The 16,824-nt window shown below is 50.4% G+C and overlaps 6 protein-coding genes across 6 annotated transcripts; 3 read left to right on the top strand and 3 right to left on the bottom strand.

The window, feature by feature from the left end:
* Positions 1-360: 360 nt before the first annotated feature.
* ALTATR162_LOCUS3183 (uncharacterized protein) lies at positions 361-1,836 on the bottom strand (the record flags this gene model as incomplete). Its single annotated transcript, XM_043310789.1, has 1 exon — positions 361-1,836. One exon carries the CDS (start codon positions 1,834-1,836, stop codon positions 361-363), a length of 1,476 nt encoding a protein of 491 aa, XP_043166724.1.
* Positions 1,837-3,973: 2,137 nt separating this feature from the next.
* ALTATR162_LOCUS3182 (uncharacterized protein) lies at positions 3,974-4,544 on the bottom strand (the record flags this gene model as incomplete). The annotated part of the gene is made up of 2 exons (XM_043310788.1): positions 3,974-4,452; positions 4,502-4,544. 2 exons carry the CDS (start codon positions 4,542-4,544, stop codon positions 3,974-3,976), a joined length of 522 nt encoding a protein of 173 aa, XP_043166723.1.
* Positions 4,545-4,710: 166 nt separating this feature from the next.
* On the bottom strand, positions 4,711-6,042 carry ALTATR162_LOCUS3181 (uncharacterized protein; the record flags this gene model as incomplete). Its single annotated transcript, XM_043310787.1, has 1 exon — positions 4,711-6,042. One exon carries the CDS (start codon positions 6,040-6,042, stop codon positions 4,711-4,713), a length of 1,332 nt encoding a protein of 443 aa, XP_043166722.1.
* Positions 6,043-6,410: 368 nt separating this feature from the next.
* Positions 6,411-9,099, top strand: ALTATR162_LOCUS3180 (uncharacterized protein; the record flags this gene model as incomplete). The annotated part of the gene is made up of 3 exons (XM_043310786.1): positions 6,411-6,587; positions 6,641-8,306; positions 8,360-9,099. 3 exons carry the CDS (start codon positions 6,411-6,413, stop codon positions 9,097-9,099), a joined length of 2,583 nt encoding a protein of 860 aa, XP_043166721.1.
* A 495-nt stretch (positions 9,100-9,594) lies between these two features.
* On the top strand, positions 9,595-11,085 carry ALTATR162_LOCUS3179 (uncharacterized protein; the record flags this gene model as incomplete). Its single annotated transcript, XM_043310785.1, has 1 exon — positions 9,595-11,085. The coding sequence occupies one exon, from the start codon at positions 9,595-9,597 to the stop codon at positions 11,083-11,085; it is 1,491 nt and encodes a 496-aa protein (XP_043166720.1).
* A 1,278-nt stretch (positions 11,086-12,363) lies between these two features.
* ALTATR162_LOCUS3178 (uncharacterized protein) lies at positions 12,364-16,716 on the top strand (the record flags this gene model as incomplete). Its single annotated transcript, XM_043310784.1, has 1 exon — positions 12,364-16,716. The coding sequence occupies one exon, from the start codon at positions 12,364-12,366 to the stop codon at positions 16,714-16,716; it is 4,353 nt and encodes a 1,450-aa protein (XP_043166719.1).
* Positions 16,717-16,824: the final 108 nt, after the last annotated feature.

The raw sequence follows: 16,824 nt of genomic DNA, 5'->3' as shown, positions 1-16,824 counted from the left end.
TTCAAAGAGCAAGACACTAATCAGAGATGCGCAAAAACAAGCAACCAACGCATCTTGCAGCCTCTTCATATACGAGTCCCTGATGGTATTCCATAGAGCCGAGGCTCATCTACGACATGTCGATCTTGCGTCGAATTAAGCAGCTAGTTACCTAGCTACGGAAACTAGGTTCAGCGGGTCTGTAGATCATCCGGTATGGCGCCGTAAACTGGAGTAACATTCATGGACCACATCCCCAGATGCTCTTCTACGACGCACATTTTTATTCATGCTAATACACGCAAGTACATCGTAACCTAAATACATACAGGCAATCTGCCACAATAGAAACCCCTTCACCGCTATCCTTAGTCACAGCCCTCAGTGCTCTAGAATCTTCTTAGCAACCCTTTCTCCGCTTCGGATAGCGCCGTCCATATATCCAGTCCAATACGGACTCGTCTCCGTACCAGCAAAATGCAACCCATCGACCTTCGCCCTCAACGCGCTTCCATATTGCGTGAGCACATTAGGCGGAGCAACCGCCACTGGACCTCCTCTGGACCACTCTTCCAAGTCCCAGCGTTGTAGTACGAATTCAGTTATGTTTGTTCCACTGTCTCCGAAGTACCTCTTGTAGTCTGCCAGAAGCTTCTCCTCGCACTGTGCGGGGGTTAGTTTGTCAAGAGCTCGCATTTCATCTCCGAGAATGAAGCCTAGTATCGCGCCGAAAGATGTGTCCTCGGGGGTACTGTCAAAGGTTACTTTGACGGAGCCGCTATCGGAGAGAACTTGTGCGCTCAGATTGTCATGATGCCAGAAAGGAGTAGAGTAGATTGGGATGCCTTTTCCGATGGAGGCCATTTTCATCTTTTGGTTGAGCTGTTGGCGGCTGGTAGGAAGTGGTGGTGAGAAGGTAATTTGACGCAATAGTGGAGGTGCCATGGCAACTACGGCTTCCTTCGCATGTACTGTTCCCGCTCGAGAAACGACTTTGTAGCCCTTGCGTGTCTTGGTGATGGTAGATACAGCAGCGTTCAGGATGATGTGCTCGCTGCCAACCTTTTTCGCTAGGTGTTCTGGAATGAGACCGGTCCCGCCTACAACTCGTTTCTCTTGAGCACCGTCTTTGATGGCAATCAACCTGTCCAGAGTTCCGACTGCCGTCTCATTACCGGCGGCTGCGATGTATGCGACAACGTATAGCAAGGAGAGTTCGCGTGGCTCGGCAGCGAAGATGGCCTTACATGCTGTGGTCAGCACGAAGGAAGTATCGGAGAGGGTTGCCTGCTGATCGATGAACTGCTGGAAAGTCATTCTGTCAAGCTCTTCCGCCTTCGGGTGCGTCCATGGTGCACTCGTGTTGAGCTCGGCTGCCCATGCGTTCAGCTGCCCCTGTGCACCAGCGACTTCAAGGAGAGACGCCTGTTCGACTGGCGGTGCACCACCAAGTTGCAGATCCGGTGTATAGGTAAGGTGTGTGTTGTTCCGCCACAAGATAGTTTTCCCTTCACTGTACGTATCGAAAGTTTCCAATCCCAGGTCAGAAATCATCTGCAGTACTTTATCCTGCGTCGGACCAACGAATTCGGCGCCTACTTCGGTGACACCGCCGTTTTTTAGAGGGTGGTTATAGACTTTGCCGCCGACACGGTCTCTTGCTTCGAGCACGACGACGGATTTGCCGCCGTGAAGGAGGTCTCGCGCTGTGGTGAGACCAGATAGACCAGCACCAACGATAGCAACGTCCACTGATTCGGGTACAACTGAGGCGAAAGCGTAGCTCGAGAGGTAAGCGGAAAGTAGAAGGAGCATGGTGCTCTTCCCGACACCAGGAGAAACGAAATGGTTGCTCATATTGGTGATGATAGATATCGTAACGATGATACGAAAGCTGAGCTGTTCGTTGATGGAAGTTCAATATCGAAGAGCAGCTTACTCATATATACTGACCACTGCATGCCGTTGCCTACAAACACAACTACGCATCGAGTTCTGATCCTGGTCATGGAAGAAGGTAAGCGTCCGAACCCGATCAGAAGGGCCGTTATCATGTAGTGGTCAATACAGGGTCATCTGCGTGTGACCTGTCAGCTGCCGGGGTATCATCCAGCTTACGAAGACATGTCTGAAAGAGGTTGTTCGCAAGGGAAGCTCAAAGTAGTAAGAGTCAGCATGACTAACCCATCCCTGTATCGAGGTATTCAAGCCTCTAAACTACACTTGGTCCGCTATATTTGAGAAAGGAAGACCATCGTCAGGGTAGTCTACAACGAAAAAAGACTAAGAGACAGATGCATAATTTCTCACCAACCCGGCAGATATGGGTAGAAAAGATTATGTTCACCTGTTGGTTGTTCTTGTGAGTCGCCGTTATTCTTCACTCATGCCCTTCCTCATTAATACTAGCGGGCCGGCCCTACTGCGGTCCAAGGCTTCCGAGCCCTCCGAAATATACATTCATGTTCAATATAGACTTCGGATCGGCTAACAAGACTGAGTCCGAGAACCGAGCATGTTCATCTGAGTACTCGAATGCTGTTAACAGGAAGACATGCCACCGCTTGTTGACAAGCTGGACGAGAGACAGACGTCATGGGGATTTCCATAAAAGTATTCATACGAATAAGCTCGTATGTTCTGGGCTGCACTCAGGCTTACATACTATTTTAGTGATTTTCGCTATATTTTGTGTTGCTAATATTGATGTATAACACATCGAGTACTTTCAAGGCACTACATGGCTAGGGCACAGTTAGAGAATCCAAGCTTCTTTGTAGTGACACATCTCTTAGCTCTAAGGAAGTCAAGACGCTGTTAAGGTGGACAGTAACTTGGGGCAATTAAAGCGAGAGAACGCTCACAGGTGTAGCCTTTTCGTTGATAAAGAGTCTGCTAAGCTGGAAGGTACTGCCGCTATCGTGAAGTCCAAAGTCGAAGACCATATCAGAGATCACAGCGCAAAGATCAGGTGCTACCATCGGCGTGATATCGATTCTGTACATATTCGCAACTTCAACCACTGGACGCGTATATTATGGCGAAGCCTGGCGACATCAAGAAGTTGTTGGGAACACACCCTACCATCTTCTCGTTGTAACATACCACCCTTCCCCTAGACCCCGCTCCGCATCGTGCTATTATCACTCTTGACCGCCGCTTCAAGCTCTTGCTCCCACCCCTGGAGGAACTTGCCAATAAGGTCCCTAACCAATGGTCTGATAGCCAAGGCTGTGCGTCGATAACACAACTCTCTCAAGCGTAGAATCGTAGGACGTATGAGAGCCAGATATTCTTTCGACGCTGCGACCTTGTCTCTGCAGTAATACAATCCCACACTGACTAGTAACTGTGTTGCTTTTCTGAACAAAAACATATCGTCGAGACATGGTAGCATATTCTCGTCTGCTTCTTTGGCATCATCCAAAAGATAAAAATGGCGTGTGAATTTAGCGATCAACTCGTGTGGTCGCAAACCCGTACAAAAGCGATCTTTGTTGAGTAGCGCCTTGAGGCACTCATCGGACTCTCCTTGATTCACCTTTGTGTAGTCCATATCGAATATACTGTTCCGGTACCAGGATTCCATAAGCTCATAAGCTACCTCGGAGCTGACGACATCATCTTGCCCATAGCGCTCCAAACAGAGTCTGTCGTTTTCAGAGCGAGGTTGTTTGGCAAAGTACTCAACAAACTTAGGCTTCTCAGCAAAGTGTTTACGTACATAGAGCTCTCTTGTGTTTTCATGAAATCTTTTAGCATATGTGTCGAGTTGGTACGTAGTCAGGTAAGCGTGAGCATTGCATGGTCCGAGAGGTCAAGAGTCTACCTAGGTAGGTACACTCGTAGGTGTAATCCAATAGTGACGATTGTCACGCACGGACTTGGCAGGCGCGTGTTCACGTGCACAATCCTCAGGCGTGCACCTGGGCAAGAGCAAGCAAGGATTAAAGACAAGTCTCAGCAAGCATGAGATACATTCCCATCATGGTGGTTATGAGCGCGCGAGCTTTCCCAGTGCGTCACCCTCCACTCTTAAGCCTACCCATGCATCCTTTCTCTGTGCACCTACAACCTCGCTCTGATAAAAGTTGAGACTAGGTTCGTTCCAATCTAGGCAACTCCACTCGAGCCTCTTGCCGCCGACCTTCAGCACTTCTCCAGCGAGCTCCTTTAAGAGTCTCTTCCCGTAGCCCTTCTTCCTGTAGCTCTCCTTGACAAACAGGTCTTCCAAGTAGATGCCTGGTACGCCTGTCCATGTGCTGTAGTTGTAGAAGTACAGGGCCATGCCCGCTACCGTGCCGTCAGGGTCGGTGAGGAGGAGTGTACGGGCGAAGCCTTCGGAGAAGCTTGAGGTAGAAGGATCGTAGTGTGCAAGAGTGCGTGTAAGTATCTCCTCGGTGGAATCAACCTTGTCGCTGGCCTTCTCGTAGAGAGCAAGCTCCTGGATAAGGGCGAGGATGGTAGGAACATCTGCGCGAGCTGTTAGTAGGCTTCCGCCATTACGCTACAGATGCTGTACCTTCGCGGGTTGCGTGGCGAATTGTTGCGCTTGAAGATGCCATTGTAATTGTCAAAATGTTATCAATGTCACTGTGATGGTCGAGGTATGGTACAAGGCGTCGTCAATTTATGTTGCTGTAAGACGCGCCCTACAATTGTCGCGTTGTGGGGTAAAGCTAGTCCGAGATATGCATCGGTGTTCAATCGTCGGCATTGGATGTGCCCCGCCTATGACGCCTTCTGCTTCTCTGCTCGTGCAGCAGCAACAGCACGCTTCCTCTTCCACTCCTCTAGTTCCTTACGTGTTGGGTTACTTTCAGGGAGATATTCGGCGAAGAAGGGGAATCGCATATATTCGCCCTCAGAGTTCCGTGGCTGTATATGTAGCGATCTGTCCAGCGCATGCTTCTTGGGCGTCTTTGGCATTTTACCTGTCGCATCAACACCCGCAAAGAGTATTTCATCCGTGGGGGCGTTGTACAGGCTGGGTTTGATGGTCTTCATAGGTTCACCCCAGATAGCCTTCCATCGCTTCTGCTCGTCATCCCATTCGACCTTGCAGCAGAGCACGAGAAGCTTGGTGTACATGCGTTGCATAAATTTGGGGGTAATGGCATGCGGTCGCTGCATGCCTGCGGGTTTGTCCGCCCTGCTGGGCTTGTCCAATGCAATGGCCTCTTCTACCGTGCTAGCGAAAAGTTTGTCTTCTGTGACAGAATCAGCATTCAAAACCGAACCGGGTCCTCTGCGTTTGACCAAGCCAATCTTTCGGTCGCCAACCATCATGGCACGTATATTGTCCCATTCTTCAGTGGGCAGTGGAGGGAGCATTCTCGTCATGGTCTCGGCATACCACCTTCGAACGTTATTGCGCGCGCGCTTGATAGGCATAGGCCGCTCCCACATATTATTGATAGGCGTCTTCATGGCTGGACTCTTGAGCTCTCGGTGAATGGAGATACCCTTCTGGTGCTGCGTCCTGAGGACGGCGCGCAACCGGGAGTAGCGGTTGGAGATGTTGATGGTGTGATGCGTCTTGGTGGCGACTTTTGGCGCATCGAAGTACTGCAGGTAGCGCTTGTTGCTGTAGTAGAGCTTCTGCAACGGAGCCGGGCCTACTTCGTCGGTCGCTGCGAGAGCACCGCCGTCTGTGATGGGGTCAGGCTTCAATATGTCCTCCAGCAAGGCATACTTCCGCCTTCCCATGCGACCATAGGTAAAGAATAGGACCTTCTGCAGACATGGTATTTCGCCCTGGTTGGCCCGGCGCAGGAAATTCAGGCCCTTCTGCCCCTTCCTCAGTAGTGGTCGTGTGCGCTCGTTAATGATAGCTATCTGCCGCCTCTTGAAGCTCCTGTGCCTGTACTTGTCCACCGCCTGGACATCGAAGGAAGCAGTTGCATTCTGCTTGGGCTGGTAGGCTTTGTATCGATTGACAATGTACCGGCGAAAGTAGCTGCGGGCTGTCGCATCGGGCAGATAGGAAGCCTCGCGAAGAAGGGCACGCAGCAGGTGGACTGGCTGGAGACTCGACGCGCTCTGCTGGAATGATGCAGGCATGCGGGAGACGAGACGGAAGGGTAGCAGACAGGTTGGTGGCTGCGGCTGGGCAATGAAACATGCAAGACATGTGATTGGCCGACTGCGCACAACCGACGACGCGTTGGACGCGAATCTCCACTCTCTCCACGACGACGGCCAATTCACTCCCCGCCCACCCGCATACCGATATCGAGTCCTGATACGGCGCATATCGCCTATCGCATATCGCAACCCTTTCACCGCGGATACCGCTTTCAGTGCATACATTGCGCACCCCCGACTGCATCTGCCCACGCTGTCGCCCAGCCTCCGTCCGCGCCTGCCCCCATGACCGTCGTTTGACCCGTACAGTCACCAACACCATCGCCAGCGACTGCGCTGACATAATGCAAGTCGCGCGCTCGTCGCTATCCTTCCCCGCAGGTTCGCCGCCCCAATCTGCCATGTACGCCAACTCTCCTCATAGCCACGGACTTATGGCTGCGCCCGCTGGCTTCAACCGGTCCTTTTCCGACATGAACGGCTTCCAGCAGCACGCTATGGAGAAGCCGCAGATATATACCGTATGCAACACCACCACACTTCTGCAGTCGCATTGGCATGCTGATGATTCTAGGCTGTTTACTCGGGCGTCTCTGTCTACGAAATGGAAGTTAACCGGGTCGCTGTCATGCGCCGGCGCTCTGACGGCTGGCTCAACGCTACCCAGATCCTCAAGGTTGCTGGCGTCGATAAGGGGAAGCGTACCAAGGTGTTGGAGAAGGAGATACTGAATGGGGAACACGAAAAGGTCCAGGGTGGCTACGGCAAGTACCAGGGCACCTGGATCAACTACCGCCGCGGACGAGAGTTCTGTCGCCAGTACGGTGTCGAGGATGTCTTGCGACCACTGCTAGACTACGACATCAGCGTTGATGGCAACCAGGGACAGGGTCAGGGTATCGAGACGCCCACCAAAGAGCAGGCCATGGCAGCCAACAGGAAGCGCTTCTATACCCAGAGCATGGACGGCCGCACCACCAGCCAGAGCGTCGGCGGTACCTTTTTCAGCAACATCTCTTCGACAGCCACCAGCGCACTTGCCGCCATGAACAAGGTCGCGCGACTAAACTCACCCGCACCACGGCCCGCATCGTCATCACAAGGTCGGAGAAGCATGGCACGACCGTCACAAGGACCACTCGCCAGCCAAGAATCATTCCGAACCAGCAGCCAGCAAAGTGTAGCATCAGAGCGTAGTTTCAGCGGGCAGAATGGACACACCGACTCAGCCTACGGTACAGGCATGGAAGACCCACAAGAGCCGCCAAGAAAGCGCATGCGGACATCGCAAGAAGAATCATACTCGCAGCCTAACGGAGCCGACATGTCGATGCGTGATCTTGGTTCACCGACAGAGCCAAGTGAGAGTTTCTACCAACATCAGACAGGACAGCGCATTTCACTTCCCGATGGCGAGGTTCCTTCAGCCCTGCCACCTTTACCACACCCCGATACCAAGCACAACGAAGAGAAGCAGGCCATGCTGACAGATTTATTCGCGGACCAGACCAGGACAGACTTCACGAATCACCCAGCCATACTACATCTCTCTGGCGCTGATCTGGACATGCCAATTGACAACACCTCGAATACAGCCCTACATTGGGCAGCGACTCTGGCCCGAGTGTCGTTGATGAGGTTGTTGGTCTCGAAAGGAGCCAACATGTTTAGAGGAAACGCCTCGGGCCAGACGCCGCTGATGAGTGCAGTCTCAGTCAACAACAGCCTGGACCATAGCTGCTTCCCAGAAACGCTCGAGATCTTGGCGCCACTCATTGAGCTCCGGGACTCCCAAGGGCGGACCATATTACATCACATCGCAGTCACGTGTGCTATCAAAGGGCGCGCGGCCTCCAGCAAGTACTATCTCGAAGCGCTTCTTGAGTATCTCGTACGCAGCAATATTGGCGCCAGTCAGATGCCTTCTTTCCACGACACCAGCAACTACCCGAAACCAATAGGATTGATGAGGTTCATGCAAGAGATGGTCAATGCGCGGGACAAAGCTGGCAATACAGCACTCAATCTAGCAGCAAGGATAGGCAATCGTAACATCATCTCTCAACTTATGGAAGTTCAGGCGGACCCGACGATACCCAATCACAAGGGAACGAGACCGATAGACTTTGGCGTTGGCAGTGACCTTGGCGACGGCGAGGTCATAATGGCCGCAAGCAGCCCCAGTAAGGGCAAGGCACCCTTGAGCAAAGTTGAAGAGACTAGCAGAGAGATACAACCCCGTAAGTTGAGATCTATTTCCATCTCCGCGAGCAAATCATTAACAAGATTCTAGTGATGAATGGCATTCTTCAGTCCGCTTCGATGCAGTTCACGCAAGAAGCGCGTCTAAAACAAGACGCGATAGATCAAACGAACGAGCTAATCACTCAACTATCCACCCAACAGAAGCAGGAGCAGCAAAGGCTAGAGTCACTGCGTGCTCGGTTACGTTTACGACAAGACCGCGCCAAGCGAATATCAAATCTCAAGCGTTGGCTCGAGCCACAACGGCATATGCTCTCCGTCAATGCGGGTGATATCGATTTGCATGAAAAGAAGAGGATAGGATACGCCGATGTGGAAGGTGCAGGCATGCTCATCAAGGAAGACGATCTGCCCTACGAGCTCCGGCAAGCAGGCGACCATCTGGATTGTCGGGCCTCCGACGGAGCTTCTTATTTATCGACTACTATTCCGCTGGATCCAGTGACGCTTAAGCAGGTATCACATCAACCGCAATACCAGACCTATGCTGTTCAACAACTACCTGCCGCCTCAGTCCTCCAACAACGACTTCGTACCTACATGAATGCAAACGGTGCGTTGCTCAAACGTAGCAAAATGCTGAAAGAGAAGGATGGGCAACTGGAGATGATGTACCGCAAGGTCGTTAGCTTATGTACAAAGGTAGAAGAGAACAGGATTGAAGAGTGTCTTGAAGGTCTAGTGGCGGCTTTGGACAGTGAGGAAGGGGAAGGTGTTGAGGTAGGCCGGGTCAGGGAGTTTTTGAGGAAGGTCGAAGGCGTAGAATGAGATTCGTCTACTGCTACTCTGGACATTGGCACAGGCAACAATGAACGTGGTCTCTACATCGCAAAACGATGCTTACGCCAGCTAGTGAATTCTTGGGGCGTTAAGGACTATGGGGATGGTTGTAAACTGCTTGCCTAGGCATGTATTCTAAGCACTTTAGTGCGGTTCTCTGCGGCGTATCATCTGGACTTCGGACTGGAAGGTTACCCATTGAGTCCTCATACCATGCTTTCAATATCATAATACTTTACGACTTGATCGCGTTCGCATTTTCATAAACAGAAGCCCAGGCAGCATTCTGAGCTGAAGACGAGTCATCGTCTTCGTTCAATTAGCGTCTGATTGTCTCGATGCCTAGACTCAAAAGGCATATCGTCCGGCGCGCTAGACTGAGCAAAGCAAAGGCGAGCCGCTACTACCAGCCGTGTACACCTGAACGTCAACGTTCTGGATGCATTCGACTTCCTTCTCACACCACCACTTCTGCCAAGCATCATGAACATTCATGACAACGAACAGCCTTTCCGCCATCTTGACCTACCACGCGAGCTACGAGACAAGATCTACGAACATGCACTAGACTTCTATAGCTGCTGGACAGACCCGTACACCATCAAGGATTACGCCAGGGTGCATGCGAAAGCGCACATAGTAAAGCGGCGACGTCTTGGCATTAATATCCTCCTCGCAAACAAGCAGATTCATGATGAAGCATTTCCTATCGTAGTGAAAACGAATCTTCTAGTCCGGGTCGAGGTACGAAATTCAAGGATAAACAAATGGTTACACGGGTCGACCCAACCAGTCCATATCTTGTCCATGTCTTCAATGGGCGATGCGTCCGAGAGGGAAGAGAAGATAAAGAAACACTCGGGCTATGCGATGGAGCTCGTTATACAGACGCAACAAGCCACTATTGAATATCACCGCCGCCCCGCACCAAGTGTGATCCTGATCCTCTGGGCGGATCTGGGCAAATTTTGCAAAAGGCTAGAGGTGGAAAGAATGAGTACTCGAAGCGGAAACCCAAATAGGCAAAAGATGCACTGCGCACAGATCAACGTCAAGCTTAACCCTGGTCTGATTACTAGAGCGTATGGAGGAGATATGAATGTACTCTCTACTAGATCCATACACGAGCAGCTGTTACGGCCCTTACGAGATGGCATTCGAGGCTCTCCTGATCTCGCCATCGAAGGCTGTATCGACGAAACCATTGTACAAGAGACGATACAGGCTGTCGAAAAACCATACTGGCCTGATTCCCAGAACCTCCTCAACGAGCTATACAGGCATAGAACACACGCTGGTGATGCATGGCTTAACCGAAACGATCTACAGCGCGTAGCCGCATGCGCCGACGGCATCAGCCTGATCGACCGCCTATCTATCAACATGACGAAATACCGTGCCCACGAACTTCCCCCTCACATCCATGCAGTGCTGGGTGTAATAAGGGAGTATCACTACTACTTCCACATCACCATCGCCCGCTGCCTCCTCGCTCACCTCAAGAAAATCACTCATGAAGACACATACTCAAATGTCGAGGAACTATCCGCCATCTACGCAGACATGAACCACGTCTTGGAATATATCGCTGTACCCGCTCATGGTGACCCAGACGGCCACTTCCGTCATCCCTTTCCCTGGTTCCCCACATTTGAATACAGGTATTCTTCTTTTCTAAATCACGAAGCGCATTTTCTGCTTTCTTCCGCTGGACGCATATTGTTGGAGCAGTCGGTGGTGAAGGATGACGAAGACCGTGCAGAGTTGGTTGAGAAAACGCGGAGACATTTGCGCAGGGCGTTCGAAGTCGAATGGGAGAACAAGGTGTACAAAGAAGAGAGGAGGCGGCTGGTTAACCTTGTAGGTATTGATCTACTGATGATGGGAAAGAGGCCGTTTCCTGTTACGCGTGAGGATCGTGGTCATTGTGTCCTCCAGGTGGGTGTCCTCCAGTTGAAAACGCCGCTCAGATGATAGACAGGTTGGCGGGTTGCTCTCGATTCCTTTTTGTTCATGTATCTGGTCTTACTGGCGTGTTCCATAGACCGCTAATCTCAACGCTAAAGCCGTTGTATAATACAAGTGTAGCATAGTTCGATATGCTTCCAAGTATGCCCAAGTTATTCGCTTCTCACATACATACTAACCATGAAGCCCTCTTCGTTTAACTCCGAGCTACAGGCCCTTCCTATTCTTTTGCCTATTAAGCTTAAATCTTCTCTCAATGCCCTTTTTTTCCTCAATTCTTTACTCGCCACACGTCAATCTGCCATCCAGCTTCCTCTGGTCATACATCTTCCTCAATGTACATATCTTACGTTCCCCTTTATCCACAACGGGATCATCTTGGAAGTTCATTTTGTAGGGCTCAAACGGCGCCTTCCCCAACGCTGGCAGTCTAGAGATCGTATACCGTTTTGGTTTTGTGTCGGTTTGAAGACAAACATTGTGACCTTTGCCGCATTTTCCAGATTCGGGATCGGCCTTGCTGCGGATGTCGATACAAATATTTGCTTGCACTTGATCAATATGGGCGGACCCTTGGGTTGGTGGTTTTTGTGAAGTTGATTTGACTGCAAGGAGAGAGGTGTCGAGGTGAGTGGATCTAAGGTAGTTGAGTTGATTAAATGATCGATATCAACCTAGTATGTCTAAGTATGGTGGCTTGGTATAGTTATGTTTTGACTGGCGGGTGTGTATACAAAAGGAGACAGATGTGTAGGCGATTTGATAGCAATGTACATACTGTGGGTATGCTGAGTTTCACATTTTAGTTTATCGAATGCCGCTATGTCACAGCAAGCATCTGTAGGTATAGGTATTGAATGCTCGACAGTCAAAGTAAGATGTTCACTTCACATTCAGGCAGTAATCCCAAAAATGGAAGCTGAAGCAACGCTTAGAGTAAAACTAGCAAGGGAATAATGCCACAATCCTTGGGCTTCAAGGTAAAATGTGAGAGCGCGACAAACGAGGGCTCGGAGATGCGAATGCTATCACAGTGCACGACATTCAATCTGCTTCACGCGGGCAATTCTGTCTTCAATACTATGTTCGTAATTCAGACTTTAAGTTCGTAGGATTATAGTGCTCCTGGGCTAAGTATATAGTCTTCGACGTGGCCCCTCTTCTCACTCCAATTCATCAGGTTCCAATTCTCCAGACCGATTACCGTCTTGTCACACATACCAGGCGGACCCGATTACACCTTCCCAAATTGAACTACATAGCTATATACTAAGACAGAACATCATGGCAACAGCGCATCCACCAACCTTAGGTCCTGCAGGTTCAGGTCACCAAATCGCACACACGCTCGGTGCTACAGTCGCTTCAAACACTCAAGGCTTTCCCGACAGGGCCTCGGACACTGAAGAAGTATCCGACCACAGTAATCTTAGTGATGGGGGTGTTGATACTGAAAGCGAAGCCAGTGAAAACGAGATCAGCGAGGATGAAGATACTGACGACGTGGAAGAAGAGGATAGCGATATCGAAGATGAGATTGATAGTGAATCTGGACGTACAAGTGATGGCGAAGACAAGTCCTTAGATGACAGCGACGTTGAGGACAGCGGCCATGGTCAAGCTTCGGACGATGAGGATTCTGAGATTGGCAACGAAGGCGAGGAGGATGAGGATAGTGAGGGGACACAGCAGCAGATTCAGATGCAGCCAGTCGGTTACCCTCTACAAGATTCTTTCCCTTCTGAGGCACCAAGACAACAGTTGCGAGAAGCAAGCCAGCGCCAAGTTGTTCCTGTTGAAGATAATAGAGTTCGAGCTACCTCTCAAATCCGCCAAACATCCATAGAAAATCCTCAAGCGATCAATCAGCCACAGCAGCAACCTGACCAACGTGAAATGCTGGGAGGACAGCAGTTCCAAGAACAGCAATACATGCAATTGATGCAGCAGAAGCAGCGCCAAGAGCAGGATACATTTGCTTCAGAGTCTAGAAGGATGCAAGAAGGGGAAACAGAAGAAGATGACGAAGAAACAGAGGAAACTGAGGAATACGAAGGTACTGATGATGATGACGATATAGTTTTAAGACAAGCGTTTCAAGCAGAGCCATGCGAAGCAACAACACAAAGGCAAATACAAGTGCAGAATCAGACATTGAGGCGACAACGCCAGGAGCAGATGAGTGCCGCCGTGGCAAAGCAAGCTCTAGATGAAAGAATGCCACAAAGAGAAGAGGAGCGACACCAAGTACAGCAACGTCGAATCCAAGCACAAAGACAGGCAATGGATCAGCGGAAGCAAGCACTAGAAGAGGAAGAATACGAGGAAGACGAAAAATACGAGGAAGACGAAGAATACGAGGAAGAGGAAGAGAAAATAGAGTCAACGGCAGGGCAAGAGGCTACACAGGTAGTGGCCGGCCAAATTGCGCAGCAGGACGAAGAATACGAGAGATCTAAATGGGAAGTTCAGATGCAGCAAGCGATGCAGAACAAGGCCAATGACGAACTTGCTGCCAAGGACGCGGAAGAATTGGCCGCCCAGGAAGCTGCTGACGAAGAGGAACAGCAATGTGTCCGACAAGAACAGCAACAGCTGGAAGAAGAACGGAAAGTACAAAATGCTGCAAACAAAGCCGAGCAAAAACGGGTTACAAACGAAGCTAAACAGCTTGCCAAGCAAGATAAAGATGCAAAGGAAGCTGAAGAAAAGGCGCTAAAGGATGAACGGAAAGCCGAAGAGAGGGTGCAAAAGGATGAACAGAAGGCTGTCGACCGTGAGGAACGTGAAACCCGTCGACAAGAGGACCTAGAGGCCAAAAAAGAGAGAAAAGCCGAAGAGAGTGTGAAAAGGGATGAACAGAAGGCTTTCGACCGTGAGGAACGTGAAAACCGTCGACAAGAGAATCTAGAGGCCAAAACAGAGAGAAAAGCCGAGGAAGCTGAGCAGAAAAGAGCGCAGCGCGGGATAGACAATGATGCCAAGAAGGAGAAGAGGGCGAACGATCTAGAGATGAAGACGACACAGGCAGAAGAAAGACGAGATCGCAATGCAGAGGAAGCAACCCAGCGGCAACAGCAACAAGAGATAGACCGAGAAGCTCGCAAAGCTGAATGGGAACTCCAGTCGGCCGATAAAATCCAACAGGCACAGGAGAAAGCTGATCGTAAAACACTGGAGGCTACTCAGCGTCTCGAGGAGCGGACCATGATGCAAGAAGCTAGAAAGACTGAACGAGAAACCGATATGCAGATGCGATTGACTGAGAAGCAGACTAAGATAGATGTAAAGGCTGCCGAAGCCGCACATCGTCTTGAAGAACGTGCTATGGAGCAAGAGGAAAAGAAAGCTCAGCGGGAAGACAAGGTGCAGCAACGCCAGATAGAACTAGATGATAAGAGGACTAGACGAGAGACTGAAGCTGAAGACAAGAGACTCAGAAAGGAGGCCGAAGAAGAAGATAGAGCGCACAAAAAAGAGGCTGATCGTGAGAGGAAGATTCAGCAACAAGAGGATAGGCAGCGTATGAGGGAAGAAGAGGAGGAGCGACGGATAGAAGCTAACAGTGCCATGGAAAGGCAGCAGAGAGCGCCGGCCCAGCAACCTCATGCAGCCGGCGAAGGAATGCACACTCCGCCGGCACCAAAAAATCACGACGCGGTATATAGAGGCCAAAGCCGGCAAGGGTATGGAGATGACGGTCGTTTTCAACAAGATCAATGGAATGGGAATCATAGCCAGCAACCAGAACACCCAGATGCGCAGCACAGTGGTAGTTCCGCAGGTCATGGACTTAAAGGCGAAAGCCATCCAGGCCACGAGCAGAATGGCATGCATGGTAAGCCCGGACCGGAGCAACATGCGAAGGCAGAGCGGGAAGCACAGGAGATGAACCTCATGGCGAAGAAAAAGGCAGAGAGATATTTGAAGAAGGTGATAAAAAAAGCCGAGGCTAAGCAAATCTCCAAAAGTCCCAATGCTCAAGACACAGACAGCAAGAACGGTAAAGATGGAGATCAAAGCACCATTGAAACCCATATTAGAATAGATCAAGTATTCCTATTGGAGAAACGAGCAAACAGAAAAGCAGCAAAGAAAGACGCCAATATTCAACAACAGGGTATAGTGAAAGTGGCCAAGGACGGCACAAACAGCGAGCAGGAAGGTAGGATTCCACAACCTGCGGGCACAAAGGCAGAAATAGAGCGAAGGCGAGTTGAGAGGAAAGCAGCGAAACAAGACAAGAAAGCTGCAAAGAAAGAGACCGACGTCCACAAGCAAGTTACTAGGCCAGTTGCCAAAGATGATAGCACGACTATGGATCAGAAAGGCGCCGAAGATCAAGTCAACGGAAAGCAGGATGTGAAAGAAAGCGCAGCAATCAACCAGAATGGTGCTGATGAGCAAGCCAAGGACGAACGGAGCCTAAAAGGACCCGCGAGCGAGGACATCATCGCAGAGAAGAGGGCCGAGAAAAGAGCTAAGAAAGATTTGAAAGACACTGAACAGAGAGATGGTAACATCGATGAGTCTAAGCTGGTTAGCAAGAACGCTATAAACACAGACCCCAAAGCCACCAAAAAGAAGGCCAACGAGGAAAAAAAGGAGTTGGATGCAAAGAAGAAGGCTGAAGCGAAGGAAACAGCTTTGAAGTTGAAATTGGCACACAAAGCCGAGAAAGCCGATAAGAAGAGTGCTGAGAAAACTAATCACGAAGCTAGTTCAGATACCAACGGGCATACGATAGACAAAGATGCGAAGAAACATACCGAAAAGTGTGAAGACACTAGCACCGATAAAGCTGGCAAGGAGGCCAAGAGAGCGGAAAAGGCACGACAGAAGCTTGAAGCAAAGCGGCTCGCATCCGAAAGGAAATCAATGGACAAAGAAGAGAAACGCAAGCAGGAGTCGATCGCAGAACATGAGGCAGCTGATACCAAGGATAGTGACAAGGAGGAGAAAAAAAGACAAAAGCTTGCAGCAAAAGATGCGGCCAAAGAAGAGAAACTCAAGCAAGAGACTGCGGAAAAGGAAGAGAAGTCGAAACAAAGAGCTGCAGCAAAAGAGGCAGCTAAGGAAGAGAAGCTCAGGCAGAAGGCCGCAAAGAAAGAAGAGCGAACAAGACAAAAGCTAGCCGCCAAGGAAGCCGCGAAAGAAGAGAAGCTCAAGCAGAAGATGACTGCCAAACAAGAAGACACTGGACGAAAGGAGCACGACAAGGAAGAGAAACTTAAGCAAAAAGAAATCGCCCACGACCAAGCTGCCCAGCAGAAGGAACAAGACAAAGCTGCGAAAGCCCTGAAGAAAGAGCAAGACAAGGCTCTCAAAGCCCAACAGAAGGAAAGAGACCAAGCAGCAAAAGCTGAGCAGAAACATAGAGACCAGGCTGCAAAGGCGCAACAGAAGGAGATGGATAAGGCAGAGGCGCAACAGAGAAAGCAGCAGGAAAAGGTTGTTGCAGCGCAAAGAAAGGAAGAGGAGAAGATTGCAAAGCAGAGGGAACATGGAAGGGAGAAGGCCATGGCTTCTCAGAGGAAAGAGGCTGAGAAAATAGCTGCGAAGAGTGCTCCGAAACCGACGGCAGGGCATACGGCGGCTGCACCGAGGAGGGCTGCTCCTGCGAGGAGGCGGAGGTAGATAGGACTTGAGTTTTCTCGATAGATGTCATAGCGATAGCGTATTGGTATATGGATCGTCCGTGATATAACTGCTTCATGTAGTATCCGCTGGACTTCTTTGTGTAGA

Source organism: Alternaria atra (assembly GCF_907166805.1).
Source record: "Alternaria atra isolate CS162 genome assembly, contig: 22, whole genome shotgun sequence".
Classification (NCBI taxonomy): Eukaryota; Fungi; Ascomycota; class Dothideomycetes; order Pleosporales; family Pleosporaceae; genus Alternaria; species Alternaria atra.
The sequence above is the reverse complement of the archived record's forward strand: the minus strand, read 5'-3'. Positions and strand labels throughout refer to the sequence as shown.